At 43.7% G+C, this 16,863-nt stretch overlaps 1 protein-coding gene across 4 annotated transcripts in view; it reads left to right on the top strand.

Annotated features, from left to right (window-relative positions):
- ip6k1 (inositol hexakisphosphate kinase 1) overlaps positions 1-5,414 on the top strand; it is an 89,557-nt gene extending 84,143 nt beyond the window's left edge. For all 4 annotated transcript variants that reach the window (XM_069936880.1, XM_069936878.1, XM_069936879.1 and 1 more), the window contains one exon: positions 744-5,414. In XM_069936880.1, coding sequence (XP_069792981.1) covers positions 744-1,244 — 501 coding nt within the window. In that variant the 3' untranslated portion in view covers positions 1,245-5,414. The remainder of the gene's footprint in view (positions 1-743) is intronic.
- Positions 5,415-16,863: the final 11,449 nt, after the last annotated feature.

Raw genomic sequence — 16,863 nt, 5'->3', positions numbered from 1 at the left:
AAACCACTTGCCAGCAATATTATTTTCTGTTGTAAGAGCAGAAGAAAGGTGGGAATGTTGGTCAGGCAGGGTTGGCACCTGTGAGCTATCGCTCGCCGTCAGACCTGCCGCGTCCGCGTCACTAGCGTGTATCACGGACATCTAGCTTGACACACGTTAGCGACTTGTCACACGCCCCTGGCTGTGTCATTAGTTTGCATCAAGTGTCACGAGCATCTAGCTTTTGACACTCTACGCAATAAAAGCAGGACTTCTGCTACATCGGAGGGATGGAGGACGTTAATGCTCATCAGTAGGTAGAACCAGCATTCTTCCCCCCACCCCCCACCAGCTGAGTGAGTTTACGAGCCTTCACCCCCAAATACATTAATGCACCCCCTCTAAAATTCATTCTGGTGCCAATCCTGTGGTCAGGTGAGACAAACACTGTTCATTGTTATGCCTGTAAATCCAATGCATTGAAATGATCTCCAGTGATGGTAATTTCCAGTCCAGTCTGTCTTTCCTTCCCTTTAAATCAACAGAGCTTCTGCTAAAAATTATTGGAATCCATTGTAATTTAGTTTCAATGGACTTTGTGTGATTAATTGGGGTGTAATGCTGAAATGTATAGCAGATAAAAATTCCCTCATCTCATCCTGCATACAGATGTTAAAAACCTATCTTGAGTATTTCAGGTTGTCATATTGTGTTGAATATGCTGAACGCCACACTGAGCAGTCACGTTTGCTTCTCTCTCCCAGGTTTATCAGTTAGACTCGGGGCATTACGTGTGCAGGAACAAGTACTACGGCCGTGGTCTTTCCATCGAGGGGTTTGGCACCGCTTTGTATGAGTTCCTGCACAATGGCAGGTACCTACGAAAAGACTTGTTTGACGCCATTCTGCAGAAGCTTCAAAGTCTCAAGGGGGTTTTGGAGAAGCAGGCTTCTTACCGCTTCTACTCCAGCTCCTTGCTGATTATCTATGACGGGAAGGAAGAAAAGCTGGGTGTGAGACAGGACTCTGCTGAAGCACTGAGCCAGGGCAGCCTGCAGGAAAGCACCAGTTCTTTGCCATCTTCCTCCTCCACCACCCCTGGGATCCTGCCGAAAATTGACGTTAGGATGATAGACTTTGCCCACAGTACCTACAAAGGATTTCGGGATGACCAAACCGTGCATGATGGGCCAGACAGGGGCTATATCTTTGGACTCGAGAACCTCATTAGCATCCTTGAAAAGATTCAGCTCCAGAATCAGTAGCATATGGAAATCCCTTTCCTCTTTCTTTCTCTGTTACTCTGGGGAAGGGTGTGAGCTTCACCTGCTCAGGCACCTGCTTACTGCTCATTTTGAAGCTCGTCACACCGATGACACCACAGGAACAAGTTCTTGTCAATTTCTGACATGATTATTTAGTCAAAAAAAAACTGTTTGAATTGTTTGTTATACCCCAGAATATGTGTGTGTGTGTGTGTGTGTGTGTGTGTGTGTGTGTGTGTGTGTGTGTGTGTGTGTGTATATATATATATATACATACGTGTGTGTATGTATGTATATACACACACATATATACATATCCATTATATAGTTATGTGGAGAAGCACTGCCTGGACAATCACAAGTGCAAAGGAGCAAGGTCATTCACTTCCTGAATCGTGCAGTCGCCAGCGTGTGGGCAGCCACCTTGGTACCAAAGTTGCAAGCAGGCCAGGTAACTCCTCCGCTGTCCACAAAAGCTGAGGCTGCATGATAACTTGTGCATTTGTAAATGCTGGGACAAACTTTACTCATTTATGACCACCCGAATGTGAGTAAAGAACTCCATCACTCAGGTTCTTTAGCTGACAGGTGCGTGGGTTTGCTTTCGAGTTTCCCCATCGCCCCTGAGTATTATTCCCTTATGTACCTTGCCGAGTTAATGCACAGACCCTGTGGCTCATCTGCTGCATGCTCAGAGGGCAGGTCAGAGTGATGCTCCAGAGCTGGATCACAGACCAGCATTGTTTTATTGCAGAGGACTGGGTACCGCAGAGTCTGAGCTTCACAATGGCTATGGATGAGAATATCCTAACGCCAGCTAATGAGCACAAACCTATTGATGGTGTTTGAGTAAGCAGACAAACAAATGAGCTCAATGCTGTTTCTCGTGAATGTAACTGGAAGTGGAAATACTTCCCTTTGTTCATTCCCACATGAATTTGACTTTCACCTGTTACTTGTACACCTGCGTATATAAATCTTGCTGCTTCAGGGAAATAGTAGGCCACCTGTACCCTCTTAATGTAAAGCACATATAAAGCTCTTAGGTTGCCATTCTTCTCTTCAGAATATGCTTATTTGATACACCTTTGTGTACAAGTACATAATAACTTTTAATTAATTTTACTGTGTTTTTAAGATTGCTGTGTTACATTGATTTTAAGTCGTGTGTGTGTATACATTCAGTCCCACTTCATGACCCACTACCTTGCAGAGTGCTGTCCATCCCCTTTCAATCATCTGTAAGGGAAGCTGAGAGCTGCAGTGGTGCGGATCTCCTCAGCTGAACACATTGCTCAGCTTTGCTCCAGTGTCGAAGCCCCTGTGGACTGGTTGGCTGGCAGCTGAGAACACTGCCCTACGTGGCCCAAGTTGGAGAGCAGACTGTGAAACCAATGAGCATCATCAGGATGGGGCTAATTGCCCACAATCCAAGCATTTTAACATCACCCAAGGGCACGTTGGGAGCCCCTCCCAACATGCCAATGTAAATTCAATTCTCTTAATGCATCAGTTCCCCCCAGCATTGCACTCTGTCACCAGAAGCAAAGTTGAGAGAAGTGATTTCACAATTTTCTGCGAGCTCCAGGGTCTACTATTTGTCAGGTTTGATCAGTTTCCATCTGTGACCACTATGATTTTGGGCATGTGTTTTGAAGTGCCTTTTTGTGTGGAACATGAAATGTAGAGAATAGATCTGGAAGACCATTTGCAGAGAGAACTGAGGGGATGTTTCCAGCTGTTACATTTCAAAATAGTCTGTTTTTGCTGGCTTACTTCAACTGCTTGACAAGATTCCGCTTCAATGAGTTCTTTGACTACAAGTTGCTCACAGGTTGTTAAGAGCATGAGCCATGGACCATTTATATTGTAGTTATCAACATAAAATTTTAGCTTGAATGTTTCAGATTCTCTATGCACTTTGTCCTCTAGACAGATCAGAAGGCTTACTGTGTTTGCCAAACACATACCAGGGAACATAAACCTAGGTTCTTTCTGAGAAGCCATTGCTTCTAAGCAACTCCACATGAATTAAAGTTCGTTTGTAGACAGGGCCTGAACATTCCTGTTTCTCTTTCAATGTGCCCATCCAATATCAAAGACCCAACTTCCCTCCAGAATTAACCACTTGAATTCACAATAGGATCTCCTATAAGCAGTCTGTAGCAAAATTTTCATTATTGTAGTGCCCTAGGTTAGTTAGAACTACTTAGAGGGATGTTGAAACCAGTTTGCCTTGATAGAACTGAAAGTTTTATTCATTGCCCTCATTGTATAATCGACTGGACTCTTGATAGCATTTTGAAGCAAAGCACTTTGGTATCACCTCGCTCTGGAGGCTGTGTGCTAGAGGCTGCTCTTGAGGATAGGACTGAGCACATGCAAAGAGCACCAAATTCACAGGCCATGTTCAATGAGGTTGATGGTACCAAGGAGTGAGAAACTTGTTCAAAGAGCCAATTAGAGGGCAGGAGAAAGGAAAATTGTCAAGGAAACTGGTGAGTTGAACGACTTTTTAAAAATCTTAGCATTAGTTTTGTATTCTATTATTTTCCAGTGGAACTGGATATACCGGGACCAATGAGGTTGCCAGATGTTTGATAAAATTTCGGGCATTGTTTTTTTAAAGTTATTTTAGAAGCAGTTGTTCATGGGCTGTTTAACAGGAGATTTAAAAAAAAATTGTATTAATCTTTTATTGTTGTCATGCAGTGGTTTGAACGAAGGACTTGTGGTCAGACACCCCACTCATTTGTAATGCAGATTTTCACATCTGACCTTGCCAAAGCAAAATCAAGTTGTGTGTTAAAATGGGATTTCAATCCACATTACTGATATCTGTTGAGAAACCTTGCACAAGTCTCTCTGGCAGGTGGATTTGAACAAGTCTTGAATTTGATGGCCCCTAAGGAACAGTGAATGAAACTACTTTGGAGTCATTTTTACATTGTAGTTTAAAGCCTCTCTTCCAAAAGGAAGGCAAATAAGCTCAGAATGATTCCACTTCTGAGATGCCTTTCATTGAACATGAAAAAACACTTCCAATGTCCTTATCTGATATTCTTTCAAAGAGAAATGCAGGAGGAAGATTGCCTTAAAACAAAAAGCATTCTTCAAAAATTGGGCCTACAAAGAGAAAGGGAGGATTGGAATGCCAATCCAAGGCTTGGTTTTGCAACACCACGTCTTGGAATCTGGTGTGTTAACTCATTCCTGAAGCATTAACCTCACGGAAACTGTTCCATTTGGCAAGGAAGATAGAATTATCTCCAATTTTGCTCATCTACAGAAATAAACCTTAAGGAATGAGATATGTTGGATTTGGAAATGTTTCAGGTCTACATAGTCCTGGAACAGGCTGCAGACTGGTTGTAAGGGAATGAACTGATATAACATTTCACTGAGACATGCAATTCCAAAGGTGTAGTCTTCTGCCCAGCTCTTTTAGATTTTTCAGACTTGGTTTTGCTTTCAATGATTTCAAACAGAAGTGACAAGTGTACAGAACTGATGTTAGTACTTCTGGAATTTCAAACCAGGTAGGTTTAAAAGTGCAATCATTATTTGAGAGCTGGTGTTTCCCCAAACCAAGCTGGCAGTTTTACTCCCCACTCGAGGTATAATATATCTTTTGAGAACTCGCAGTTGGTAACTGCTGCTTTTCTCTCAACATTCTATCCCTGGAGACTGATAGTTAAAGCATTATGCCAGGATAAAAGCAGAGCTGGTTGTCCTGTTCCTTGCCTGAGCAAGACCCGAATTAACCCATTGAGCAGGGATGCTATGGTCTTGATGGAGGTCATGTGGGGAAGACAAAGCCAAAACTTTTCCTTATTCCACGGAGGTTGCTCAAGTCACAAAGGCTTTTGAAAGCTGTAGGGAATGTATGTCAGAGATGTAGGGAAGCGTTAATTTTCTGCACAGCATTAAACCAGACATGAAGCCCCTCAGCTGCCAGGAAAGTATGGGAATAGCTTTATTGTGACTAATTTATTCAAAGTTTCCACTGGTTTATTTTCATTGTATTTCTGTTGCTACTCTTATCTAATGCTAATCAACTATCTTCAGGAATCTGGGCATGAGTAAACTGTTTTTCCCTGTGATCTGTGTTTGATAATGTTACCTCCAAGTTGTCACAGTTATGTATCAAATAAATGCATTTAGGAATCATTCTGCTTGAACTTTCATTGGTTATTTTGTTGGACAGTGCAGATCAGGTCAGCAAAAGGCAGTTAACGTTTCAGTAATGTACATGTAACATAAGAGAAGTAATGACCATCTAACACATAATATAGCTGGGTTGTCTGCTTTAAAGGCACCAGTGCAGTTTTCTCCATCAGAATCTGGGAAGATCAAATACATTCTGTGTTCCCCTGCATTGAAACAGATGGCATTGGTAGGTACTGGAGACATACTGTAGAAGATGGAATCTGAAGCAAAGCACAATCTGCTGGAGGAGCTCAGTGGGTCAAGCAGCGGCAGTGGGATAAAATTAACAGTCAATTATTTAGGCTGAAACCCTTCATCAAGGCTGAGTGTAGAGGGCAGAGAGGGCAGTGTGTTATAAGGGCTCCACATTGGATTAGAACCATAGAACATTACAGCACTGAAACAGCCCATACTAGTGTGTGCCAAACCATTTATTTTGTCTAATCCAACTGACCTGCATCCAGTCCATAGTCCTCCATACCTCTCCCATCCATGTACCCGTCCAAATTAGTCTTAAATGTTAAAATTGTATCCACATTCACCGTTTCAGATGGCAGCTCGTTCCACACTCCCACCACTCAGTGTGAAGAAAGCCCCCTCATGTTTCCCCTAAACTCTCCCCTTTCATTCTTAACCATTGTCCTCTGCTTTGTATCTCACCTACCCTCAGTGGAAAAAGCCTACTTACATTTACTGTCTCCCTCCTAATTTTAAATATCTCTTATCAAATCTCCCCTCATTTTTCTACTCTCCAGGGAATAAAGGCCACACCTGTTTAACCTTCCTCTGTAACTCAGTTCCTGAAGTCCAAGCCGCATCCTAGTAAATCTCCTCTGACCTCTTTCTATCTTGTATCTTTCTTGTAGTTAGGTGACCAAAGCTGCACACAATACTCTAAATTTGGCCTTACCAATGTCTTGTACAATTTTACCATAACATTCCAACTCTTGTACTCAATAATTTATGAAGGCCAATATGTTAAAAGCTCTCTTTACAACCCTATCCACCTGTGACACCACTTTCAGGAAATGGTGTATCTGTTTTCCCAGATTGCTCTGTTCTATTGCACTCCCCAGTGCTCTATCATGTACTGTGTATGTCCTTTCTTGGTTTGACCTTCCAAAATGCAACACCTCACACTTGTCTGCATTAAATTCCATTGCTATTTTTCCCAGTTGGACCAGATCCCTCTGCAAGCTTTGAAAACCTTCTTCGTTGTTCACTACACCTCCAATCTGAGTGTCATCTGCAAACTTGCTGATCCAGTTTGCCACATTATCATCCAGATCTTTGATATAGATGGCAAGCAACAATGGTGGTCCCAGCACCAATCCCTGAAGCATACCCTAGTCTGAGAAGTGATCATCTGGCTTCTCCCATCCAGCCATTGTCGAATCCAGTTCGCTACTTCACTATGAATACCTAGCATCTGAACCTTCTTGTCTAACCTCTCAAGTGGGACGTTGTCTAAGGCTATATTAAAGTTCATATCGACAAAATCCACAGCCTATTTACCTACTACTGACATCAGGCTCACTGGCCTTTAATTTCCAGGGTACCTATGAAGCCTTTTTTAAACAATGGAACAATGTTTCTACCCTCCAATCCTCTGGCACAATACTCATGGCTAAGGACATTTTAAATATTTCTGCCAGAGCTCCTACAATTTCTACACTAGCCTTTCTCAAGGCCCAAGGGAATATCTTGTCAGGCCCTGGGGATTTATCTACACTTATTTGCTTTAAAACTGCAATCACTTCCTCCTCTTTAATCTGTATAGGTTCCATGACCTCACTGCTTGTTTTCTTCCCATAACTGCAATTTCCTGCATAAATACTGATGGCAGGGGGGGGGGGGGGGGTGGAATTTAAGATCTCCCCCATCTCTTTCGGCTCCATACAAAACCAACCACTCTGATCTTCGTGGGAACCAATTTTGTTTGTTGTTATCCTTTTTAATATACCTGTAGGATTTTCTTTTTACATTGTCTGTCAAAGCAACCTCATGTCTTTTAGCCTTCCTGATTTCTTGAGCTTTTGCATTTTTGTCCTCCTCCAGTACCTTAGTTGCTCCATGTTACCCATATCTGCTCTACAGCTCTTCCCCTCTACATCAGCCTGCTCTTTCTCACCCCAGCACTGTGCAGGAAGCCATCTCAGTCCCATATCTTAAGCCACCACTCCACAAATGCAACCTGTGCTCACAAACCAATTTCTGGTTTCTTTTGGAAAGTGTGCAAATAAAGAATATGTACTGGAGATCCTATTCCCAAGGAGAACATGGATACAAAGCAAGCATTCCATGACTCATTTCTTGAACATCTCTAATAAATCATGAAGGAGAAGTTTTTTAAAATTCCCTACCAGTTACTGGAAAAACAAATAAGATAGCGACCTGATACACAAAATGGCTGACAAACACTGACCACGCAGACCCTAAGGGGGCCAACGATCTTCACTCCAGGTGACCACCTGCACAGCAGGAAACAGCAAGCAATGGTGGGAACGCTGCCTAGTCAGAGATCAGCGCTGCCGCGATGTCAGCTCCAAGGAGTGAGTATAAGCAGAGCTGCCAGTGCAATAAATCAATCTTCAACTTCTCGTGTGTGTCTTCTTTCCACACTTTGTGGTAGTGTGCACACTTCATTGGTGACCCCAACAGGTCCAACCAGCAGTTGGACCCGAAGATGATGAAACAAGCAGTTCTTGCAGTTTTGTTGAAGCTGCCAATAATCTGGGCGTCGCGGCCACACGTGTAATTTGAATAGCCCAGTTCCACCTTCAACAGATCAGCGCCGACTACACCCATCACTACTACATGGTGGCCTTGGTCGCCCAGGAGACAGCAGCAAAGGACTTCCTACAGCAGCCACTGGAGCAAGACAATATGATGCCCTCAAGGAGCTATTAAAACACCTTTGGGCTCTCACAGCAAGAGCATGCTGCCCAATTGCTGCATATGGACGGTTTGGAGGTCAGGGCCCTTGCTGAGGGACACAGGCCTTACCTGCTCTTCGAGCAGATTTTCCTGGAGCAGCTTCCTAAAAATATCCAACTCTTGCTTGCCGACGAGGTCTTCAGTGACCCCAGGAAAGTCACAACCTGGGTGGGCGAGTTACCGTGTCCTCCTGGGGATCTGCACCACATCCAAAGAGGACTTCAGTGCTTCTCAGCTGAGACAGTATATGGCTCACTGTTGGTAATACCTAGGGAGTTCTAGGCTGCTGCCAAGCAGCCGGAGGACCCCACAGCCTCATTGGTTAAGCTGAGGGGAAAAATTGGGAACTCTAGCACCTCTGCAGCCTCTGCCACAGCCGTATGAGGGACTGTATAAAGAAATTAGAAACAATGGGTTGATGTGTGCTGGATATCGGCAGTAAGGAAGGACTTTCACCATTAACTGCCTCAAACCAGCACACCTGGACATTAGCCAACCGGTCTCTCTGCAGCCCCTGCATTGCAGAGGTAGGCCACTGAAAGCAGTGAGCAGCGCTCTGATCACTGATTCTGGGGGGGGGGGGTTGTGTTGTGGCCTGCTAACCGGGACATGACCTGGTACACAGAATGGCTTAAGAAAACGGCGGCTGCGCAGAGCCCCGTAGGGGCCAATAACCTTCGTCCTAGGTGCCCACCCATGTGGCGAGAAACAGCGACCAATGGTAGGAATGCCACCCAGTTCGAGATAGTGCTGTCGTGACATCACTCCAGATGTCAGCAGCGAGGAGTGAATATAAACAGAGCTGCCAGTGCAATAAATCAGCCGTGTGTGTGTGAGTGCGTGTCTCTTCTATCCACACTTCGCAATATCTCAAGGTATTGCCCACCCACTTAAAGGCAAAAAGGCAGTACAAATGTGTGGGAACATGCACTATAACCCTCACTCCTCCATTGTAAGATTGAAGGAGGTTGGCGGCAGTAATGAAAAGTTCAGGCTCGACTAGACCATCAATATCAATAACTACCCCACCAAACATCCACTGCTTGTTTATTCCACCCTGTGTTACTCATCTTCCACTTGACCGCTGTATCTTTCCCCCCCCCCCCTTTTATCTGGCATCCAGCAATCCACCGTCAGAGTGGATTCAAAGGGAAAGTTCAGAATGTAGAGAAAAGTTTAAAACAATACAGGGACATCATTTTTTTAACCAATGAGAGGTCCAATTAAGAGTGGGAATAGCAGGAAAGAAATTGTCCTTAAATCTTGAGCCTCGTATTTTCAAACTTGTACATCTTCTGCCCATCAGCAGGGGGTGGTGAAGAGAGTGTGACATGGGTGGGATGGGGCCTTTAATGTTGGCTGTTGGGGAGTATCGACAGAGTTGATGGAGAGGAGGGTTGGTTTGTGTGACGGACTGAGTGGCATTCACAGCTCTGCAGTTTCTTACGGTCTTGGGCAGAGCAGTTACTGTCCCAAACTGATGTATCTGGAAGGATACTTTTGTCACTGTTGTGTTTGAAAGAGTATCAGGTTCAGTGGGTTCACAGAGAGACGAGTCGGGACACAAGTGTTTTACAATTACAAATAAATTTATTGAACACACAGGAGACGAACAGGGAGAATGTCAAATAATACTTAATTACTACTGAACAATTTTCTAGACATTCACATTGGACCCAGGTTGGACTCCGATACCAGTGGCTGCTGATACTCTACATGCTCTCATATGTGTACGCATGCTACAGATGGGACTTTCACAACCACTCCAGGTTTCCTGTACAAATTAGGGTGTGACTCCCTGCAAGCACTGATCTATTGCAATACTACGGCTCAACTTAAGTGTAGTGCACACCTTATCCGCAACTCCTCCATCGATGTCCACAGTGGTGACCTGGTATGGAGCGATGTCTAGGGCTTGGACCATCAGGCAGAGAGAGAGAAATGTGCTATGCATTGATGTTTTATACAGTTCTGAGCTGGGCGAATAGCCAATAATAACAAACATAAGTAATTAAAATTAGCCAATGGAAAGGTCTTAGTTGACAGGTGATGCAACCTCCAAATATGTTTCAGACAGGGAGGACAAATGACCATCTGCAATCCACAATATTCCAGACAGACGGAAGCCACATTTCTCCCCCCCACCTCCCCCCACATATAACAGGCACACAATTTAAAATTGTACTGGAGAAACTGGTCACGCAGCATCGTTGGGAAGCAAAAGGAAACCAACATTTTGTGTCCGAGCCCTTCATCAAGTTATGAGTGAAAAGCACGCAGGCACCTGGCTAAAAAGGTAGGGGAGGAGAGAAGAACTGTTTGCATCTGTCAAACTAGGTAAGACCCCAGGAACCTGCTGAATTTCCTTGGGCTTCTGAGGAAGGAGAATTGTAAGTGAGCTTTCTTTGAACCCTAGAACACAACTAAAGTGCAGAAACGGGCCCTTCAGCTCATCTAGTCTTGCCAAACAATTCAGCCTATTCTCATTGCCCTGCATCCAGACCATAACCTTCCATACCCCTCCCATCCATGTACCTATCCAATCTTGTATGTCGAAATTGAGCCCACATTCACAATCTCTGCTGGAAGCTTGTTCCATACTCTCACCACTGAGTGAAGGTCAACACCCTCATTTCCTTTTAAACATTTCATCCTTAATACATTTTCTGGTTCTTGTCTCTGGAAAAAGCCTGTTTGCATTTACTGTATCCAAACCCCTCATAATTTTGTAAACCTCTATCAAATCCACCATCATTCATTCTCACACTCCAGGGAATAACAATAACTTTTCCCTGTAACTCAATTCTGTAAGTCCTGGCAACATCCTTGTAAATCCCCTCAGCACTCGTTCAAACTTATCTCATCTCCTGATCCTCTGAGATGGAACCTTGTTGCGGTGATTCCGTCTGTGAGTTATGTATATGGGGGAACCCAATGTCTTGAGCAGCAATAGTTACTTCCTGAAGCCACCAGGTGGCAGCTGAGTGCTGCCATTCTCCAAGACAGCAGGTAAGTGGTGCTGGTGTACTTTTGGCTAAGATCAAGTGTAGTTCACCAACTGCAGGGGTGGCCAAACTTTTTTGGTTATGAGCCACATACATAAAAATATTTGGAATTGTTTGCCAAAAAATATTAAAACCAGCAGTTTTCAACTTTTTTCAACAAAAAAAAAGGGTGTTTTTAGACCAGGACACATTTGTACCAACAAAATCACTACATAACATTACTGAACAGTTTAACTTGACATTACAGTAATTTATAGATGTCTATTACAGTTGGCATTTCTTTATCTGCTGCTTTTGAATTTAATTGAAATTATTACAATAAAATGCTAAAACTCATTTAAAAAGCTGGGTGTAAAATAAGAATAGGAGAAAAGATCAAGAAAGACACAAGGCCGTCTCCAACATTCCTCCACAACGCTCAGTAAATACAGTTCATGACCCAAGCGTTCACCTTGATGTTTATGATTCAATGTGTAAATCTGTATATAGACTATTAAAGTTTACAGGTTCCTTGCAAATCAAATAAACACACTTCTGCCTGACTACTGAGAAAAGTATTCATTTTTTCCACCACGTCTGAAATTTTCAGCACCTCCCTTGCTATTTTTGTCTTTTTGGTTCTGCTACATTTAATTAACTGAGATAAACATTTTTCAACTGAGGTTAAAAAATGTTTTTAACTTGGTAAACATTCTTTTTAACTGAGGTAAGCATTTTCATTGTTGAGTAATGTTGCAACAGTGGGGTTAGTAATTGTTTAAAATAGCAGCAATATCTAGTGTTGAAGCTAAGAAGCGCAATATATATACATTGCAATTTGTTGTCAGAGTCTATGTTCTAATGGGCTATTTAAAAATTGGCATTGGGCCACAGTTGGTTCGGGGTCAATAGTTTGGCCACTCCTGATCTAGTATGAGCTGATCATCTGTGAGAAGCTGTAGCATCAAGAAGAAAGAGGAAGATACCTGGGAGTACCGTTGGAGTGGAAGAGATGGAGTCCATGGATGGGAGGGGTTTATGTTCTGAGCTGCTTTCATCACCTTCTATCCCTTTTTCTGATCGTGAGTAGAGCAGCTTCTGTCCCACACTGTGATGTATCCAGCTGGTCTGCTTTCAAAGGTCTACCTGTCGAAGTTGATGGACAATGGAGACATGCTGAACTTCCTTCATCTTCTGAGAAAGTGGAGGCGTTGGTGCTTTCAATTTGTTTGTTCCAGGTTGGATTGTTGGAGATATTTACTCCTTCAACTTCAGTACCACTGATGTACACAGGATTGTGCGCTTCTCTTTCTCCTGAAGTTGCTTGGTGACTGAGTGTGGACAGAGTGGGTGTCTGGATCAGTAAGGTGTGCTTGTTGCCTGTGGCCTACAATCACACTGCGGTGCAAGGGCTACTCGGAGGAGCAGGAGGGAGAGGCGCACAGAGCATCCTGGAGGAAGAATGTATTCATGGATATCTTCACAATGCACCTTGGCAGGGTGAGGTTCCCATCTGTTTCAAAGAGGACTTGAGCGTAACTGTGCCCATGAAGTGTTGTAACCTGCTGAAATGACCACTGATCAGTGGCACTCGCATCACACTGATGAAGTGTTTTGAGAGGCTGGTTTTGAAGCACATCAGCTCCTGACTGAGCAACAACATGAATCTGTTCCAATTTGCCTACCTCTGCAACAGATCTACGGCAGATGCCTTACCACTGGCTCTACACAAATCCCTGGAACACTTTGACAACAAAGATTCATGCATCAAGATGTTCTTTATGGATGACAGTTCGGCAGTCAACACATCATCCCCTCAAAACTGATCAGTAAATGTTTCTAAGACCTGGGCCTCAATACCCCCCTGTATAATTGGCTCCTGGATTTCCACACCTCTAGACCTCAGTCAGTAAGAACATTTCCCCCACAATCTCCATCAGTACCGGAGCACCACAGGACTGCATTCTAAGTCCCCTGCTCCACTCACTTTCCACCAATGTCTGTGTAGCTCAGTACAACAATAATGCCATCGACAAATTTACTGATGATACCACAGTCGTGGATTTTCTAAAAAGGTGTGATGAGTCACCATATAGGAGGTAGATTGAAAAGTTGGCTGAATGGTGTGCTAACAACAACCTTGCACTTGCTATCACCAAAACCAAGGAGCAAATTTTAGACTTTAGGAAGGGAAAACCAGAGGCGTATGATCCAGTGATCATTAGGGGATCAGAGGTAGAAAGGGAGAGCAAATTTAAATTTCTCGAGTCACTATCTCAGAGGATCTTTCCTGGATCCAATACACCAATGGCATCGTAAAGAAAACTCATCAGTGCCTCTCTTTGGGTTTGGTCTGACATCAAAAACCTTGGCAAACTTCTGTAGAAGTGTTGTGGAAAGTGGGCCTACTGGCTGCATCACAGCTTGGTAAAGGTTTAACAGCTTGGTTCCTCTGAGAGGGAAACCCTGCAGAAGGTAGTGGGGATACAGCACAGTACATCACAGGCAAAACTCTCCCCACCTTTGAGAAAACCTACAGGGAATGCTGCCGTTGGGTGACTAGTAGGAATCATCAAGGATCCACACCACATGTCCTGTTCTCACTGCTGCAATCGGGAAAGAGGTCTTGGTGCCACAAGGTTCAGGAATAGTGGCTACCCCTCTGCCATCAGACTCCTCAATGACAAACTCAATCAGGGACTCATTTAAGGACTTACTTTGCACATTATTTACTAGTGAATATTTACATTTCTTTCTTTGTTTATATTTGTCTTTTTTGTTTACATATCTTTTCTCCAGTTCAGTTTTTTTGCACTGGATAAATATAAATTCCACCTGGGCCTCAGGAAAAAGAATCTCAGGGTTGTTTGTGATATCATGTACGTACTCTGACAAACTTGAACAAAGCATCCACTCTGGATCAACTGCTTTGGCATGGAGTGGTACAGCTACCTCCCCACCTCCAGCAATGCCAATTCAATCTGGACCTCAAGCTCCCACAACTCCAAAGGTTCATTGGCCAGCATAATTTGTCTCTTTTGTGTGAAATAGCAGCAGGATGTGGGAGGGATGGAGAAGAAAATGTGACTGTCATTTGTCAGCATAGAACAAAGGAACATTGGGAATACCAGCCTCCTTGAAAATTAGCAGGTTAACTGCCACATTTTGGGATGACGGGCTCAGGCTTGAAATTCCGACCGCCGATTGCTTTCCATGGAGGCTGTGTGACCTGCTGGGTTCTGTCAGCATGTTTGTGACGTGTTGGAATGAGGCTGCCAACATTTGTTCATTCTATTAAGCATTGCATTGGCCACAGCTGGAGCACTAAGTACATTACCTGAATTGGTCAGGGCATGGAGGACATGAGCAGGGGCGTCAAATTACAATTGTTAAATTGGTGAGACTGTGCTTGGAGTATTGCGTTCAGTTCTGATTGCCTCATTGCAGGAAGGATGTAGGTGCTTTGTACAGGGCGCAGAGATTTACCAGGATGCTGCCTGGATTGGCGAAGATGTCTCATGAATCAAGATGCTGGCTGTCCACCCTATCTAAGCCCTTATCATTGCCTCTCATCCTTCACTGTTCTCAAGAGAAAAGCCCTGGTTCTGTCAATGAGAAGGGCTTAGATAGGGTGGACAGCCAGCATCTTTTTCCTGGTGCAACAATAGCAAATACCAGATCACATCTGGTTAAGGTGAATGGAAGAAAGTTTAGGGGAGACATCAGAGGTAAGAGTGGTGGGTGGTGGCGATTGGGACTAACCCAGATTGACAGCGTGGTCAGCATGGACAAGATGGGCTGAAGGGCCTGTTCCATTCCTTGTGAATTTTTAAATTTCAATCCTTCTGGGCCTGGCACACATATCAAAGGTACCCCAGCCCATCTCCACTCTGAACCTGGAGGTTTCAGTGAGCAGCATGTAGGATAACCTTGGATCACGGAGTAAAGCTCATCAAGACACAGGCAGAGGTGGAGTGCAACCACTCCCTCTCCACCCCCCCCCCCCCACAATTGTCTCGTCACAGGGAAAGCCTGCAGACAGACAAGGGTTTTCTTTGTACTGTAACAGTTTGTTATATTTTATATTGTATATAGATATGTTTTAAAGGAGATAAATTGTAGCAGGTTTTTTTTAAAGTGTAGGTCATGTGCAGATCTCATTTAAAATGCCAGAGCTCTGCTCAAGCCAGACAATCCAGGCTCCGAGTGCCTTTGCAAAAACTTTGAAGAATGCATATAAGGACTTCACAAGTAGTTGTTAATTGGACATGATGTGGAGTAATGTACTATTGTTTTGGAAAGCAACAGATGAATGAACTCAGAAGATTGGGTCTGGTGCCACAGTCTGAGTGCAGTTTGCTGTTCAAGGAAGGTTATGGTTTTGCAAGCAGAGAGAGTCAAACAGGCTTTTCTCTGTGTGTGTTTGTGTGAGAGAGAGAATTCAGTTCCACAGTTCTCCAGTTCAGCAACAACAACTGGGACTGGAATGTGACAAGCTGGCAAGCTTGTGGAAACCACCATTTTGGAGGACTGGTTGATAGGTCTTAGGTCAGCCTGGTCAAAGCCCTTGTGGTCCATACAAAAGAGATACCTGGCTGTATAATGAAATAAGGGAAACAAAAAAGAACTCTGTGGTGACCTGAAAGAAAGAGGTTATCATCTGGAAAACCCTGATGGGGCAAGTTTCTTCAGCAAGACACTGAAGTGGCTGATCGGAAGGAATCAGTTTGTGTCCACCGAGCAACAAATCTCTGAAAATTGACAAGAACCTTCCTGAGCAGTAACCATTTACCTTTCAAGCACCAAAGCCTGGTGAACTTCATAAATGTTAAATTTTCTGGGGCGTGGCAAGATGGCGTAAGGAACAGACGTGCCTTCCAGTCCTCGCCTGACTCTAACTTATTGTTTTGTCTTTAAGTGCCCATTAAAACTTTTTTAAAAAGTTTATAAATAGTATGAGGTGTTGAATTAATACCTAATGGTACATTTGTTAAAAAAAAGTAAAAGGAAACATCAACAGATTGTTAAAAAATTATATTTTCCAAAATTATCTGAGCCTGCTTGTTTACAAAAAGCCACGACTCAGCGTGAAATGGATCCAGGAAAAGAAGTGAAGAATTCGGCCTTGGAGCTCCGTTCTGATTCCGTAAGTCTTTCTGAAGGTCGTTTTCAGCTGCCTTTAGAACAAAGGGCTGGCCGGATGCCAGTATTTCAAACAACGTCTACTGAGACTTTGACTGCTGAATTAGCTGGGGCGCCACCAGTTGGAGATATACCACCAGTTACAACAGCTCTTCCAGATACTGACATAACGAAGCTTTTAAAGGAGGTTTGGATCAAAGATAACCCTGATCATCAGCCTCCTGATACTTCTGGGGGGTCTGTGGCAGGGGCTCTTACACGGAGTCAAATTGCAAGAAAAACTACTAAATTAAAAGAAGGGATAGAAGGTCCTCTGATTCCACAAGAACAGCAGGATCCCACCATGT

This window comes from Narcine bancroftii, chromosome 5 (assembly GCF_036971445.1).
Source record: "Narcine bancroftii isolate sNarBan1 chromosome 5, sNarBan1.hap1, whole genome shotgun sequence".
Classification (NCBI taxonomy): Eukaryota; Metazoa; Chordata; class Chondrichthyes; order Torpediniformes; family Narcinidae; genus Narcine; species Narcine bancroftii.
Note: the sequence above shows the minus strand (reverse complement) of the source record. Positions and strands in the feature narration are given on the sequence as shown.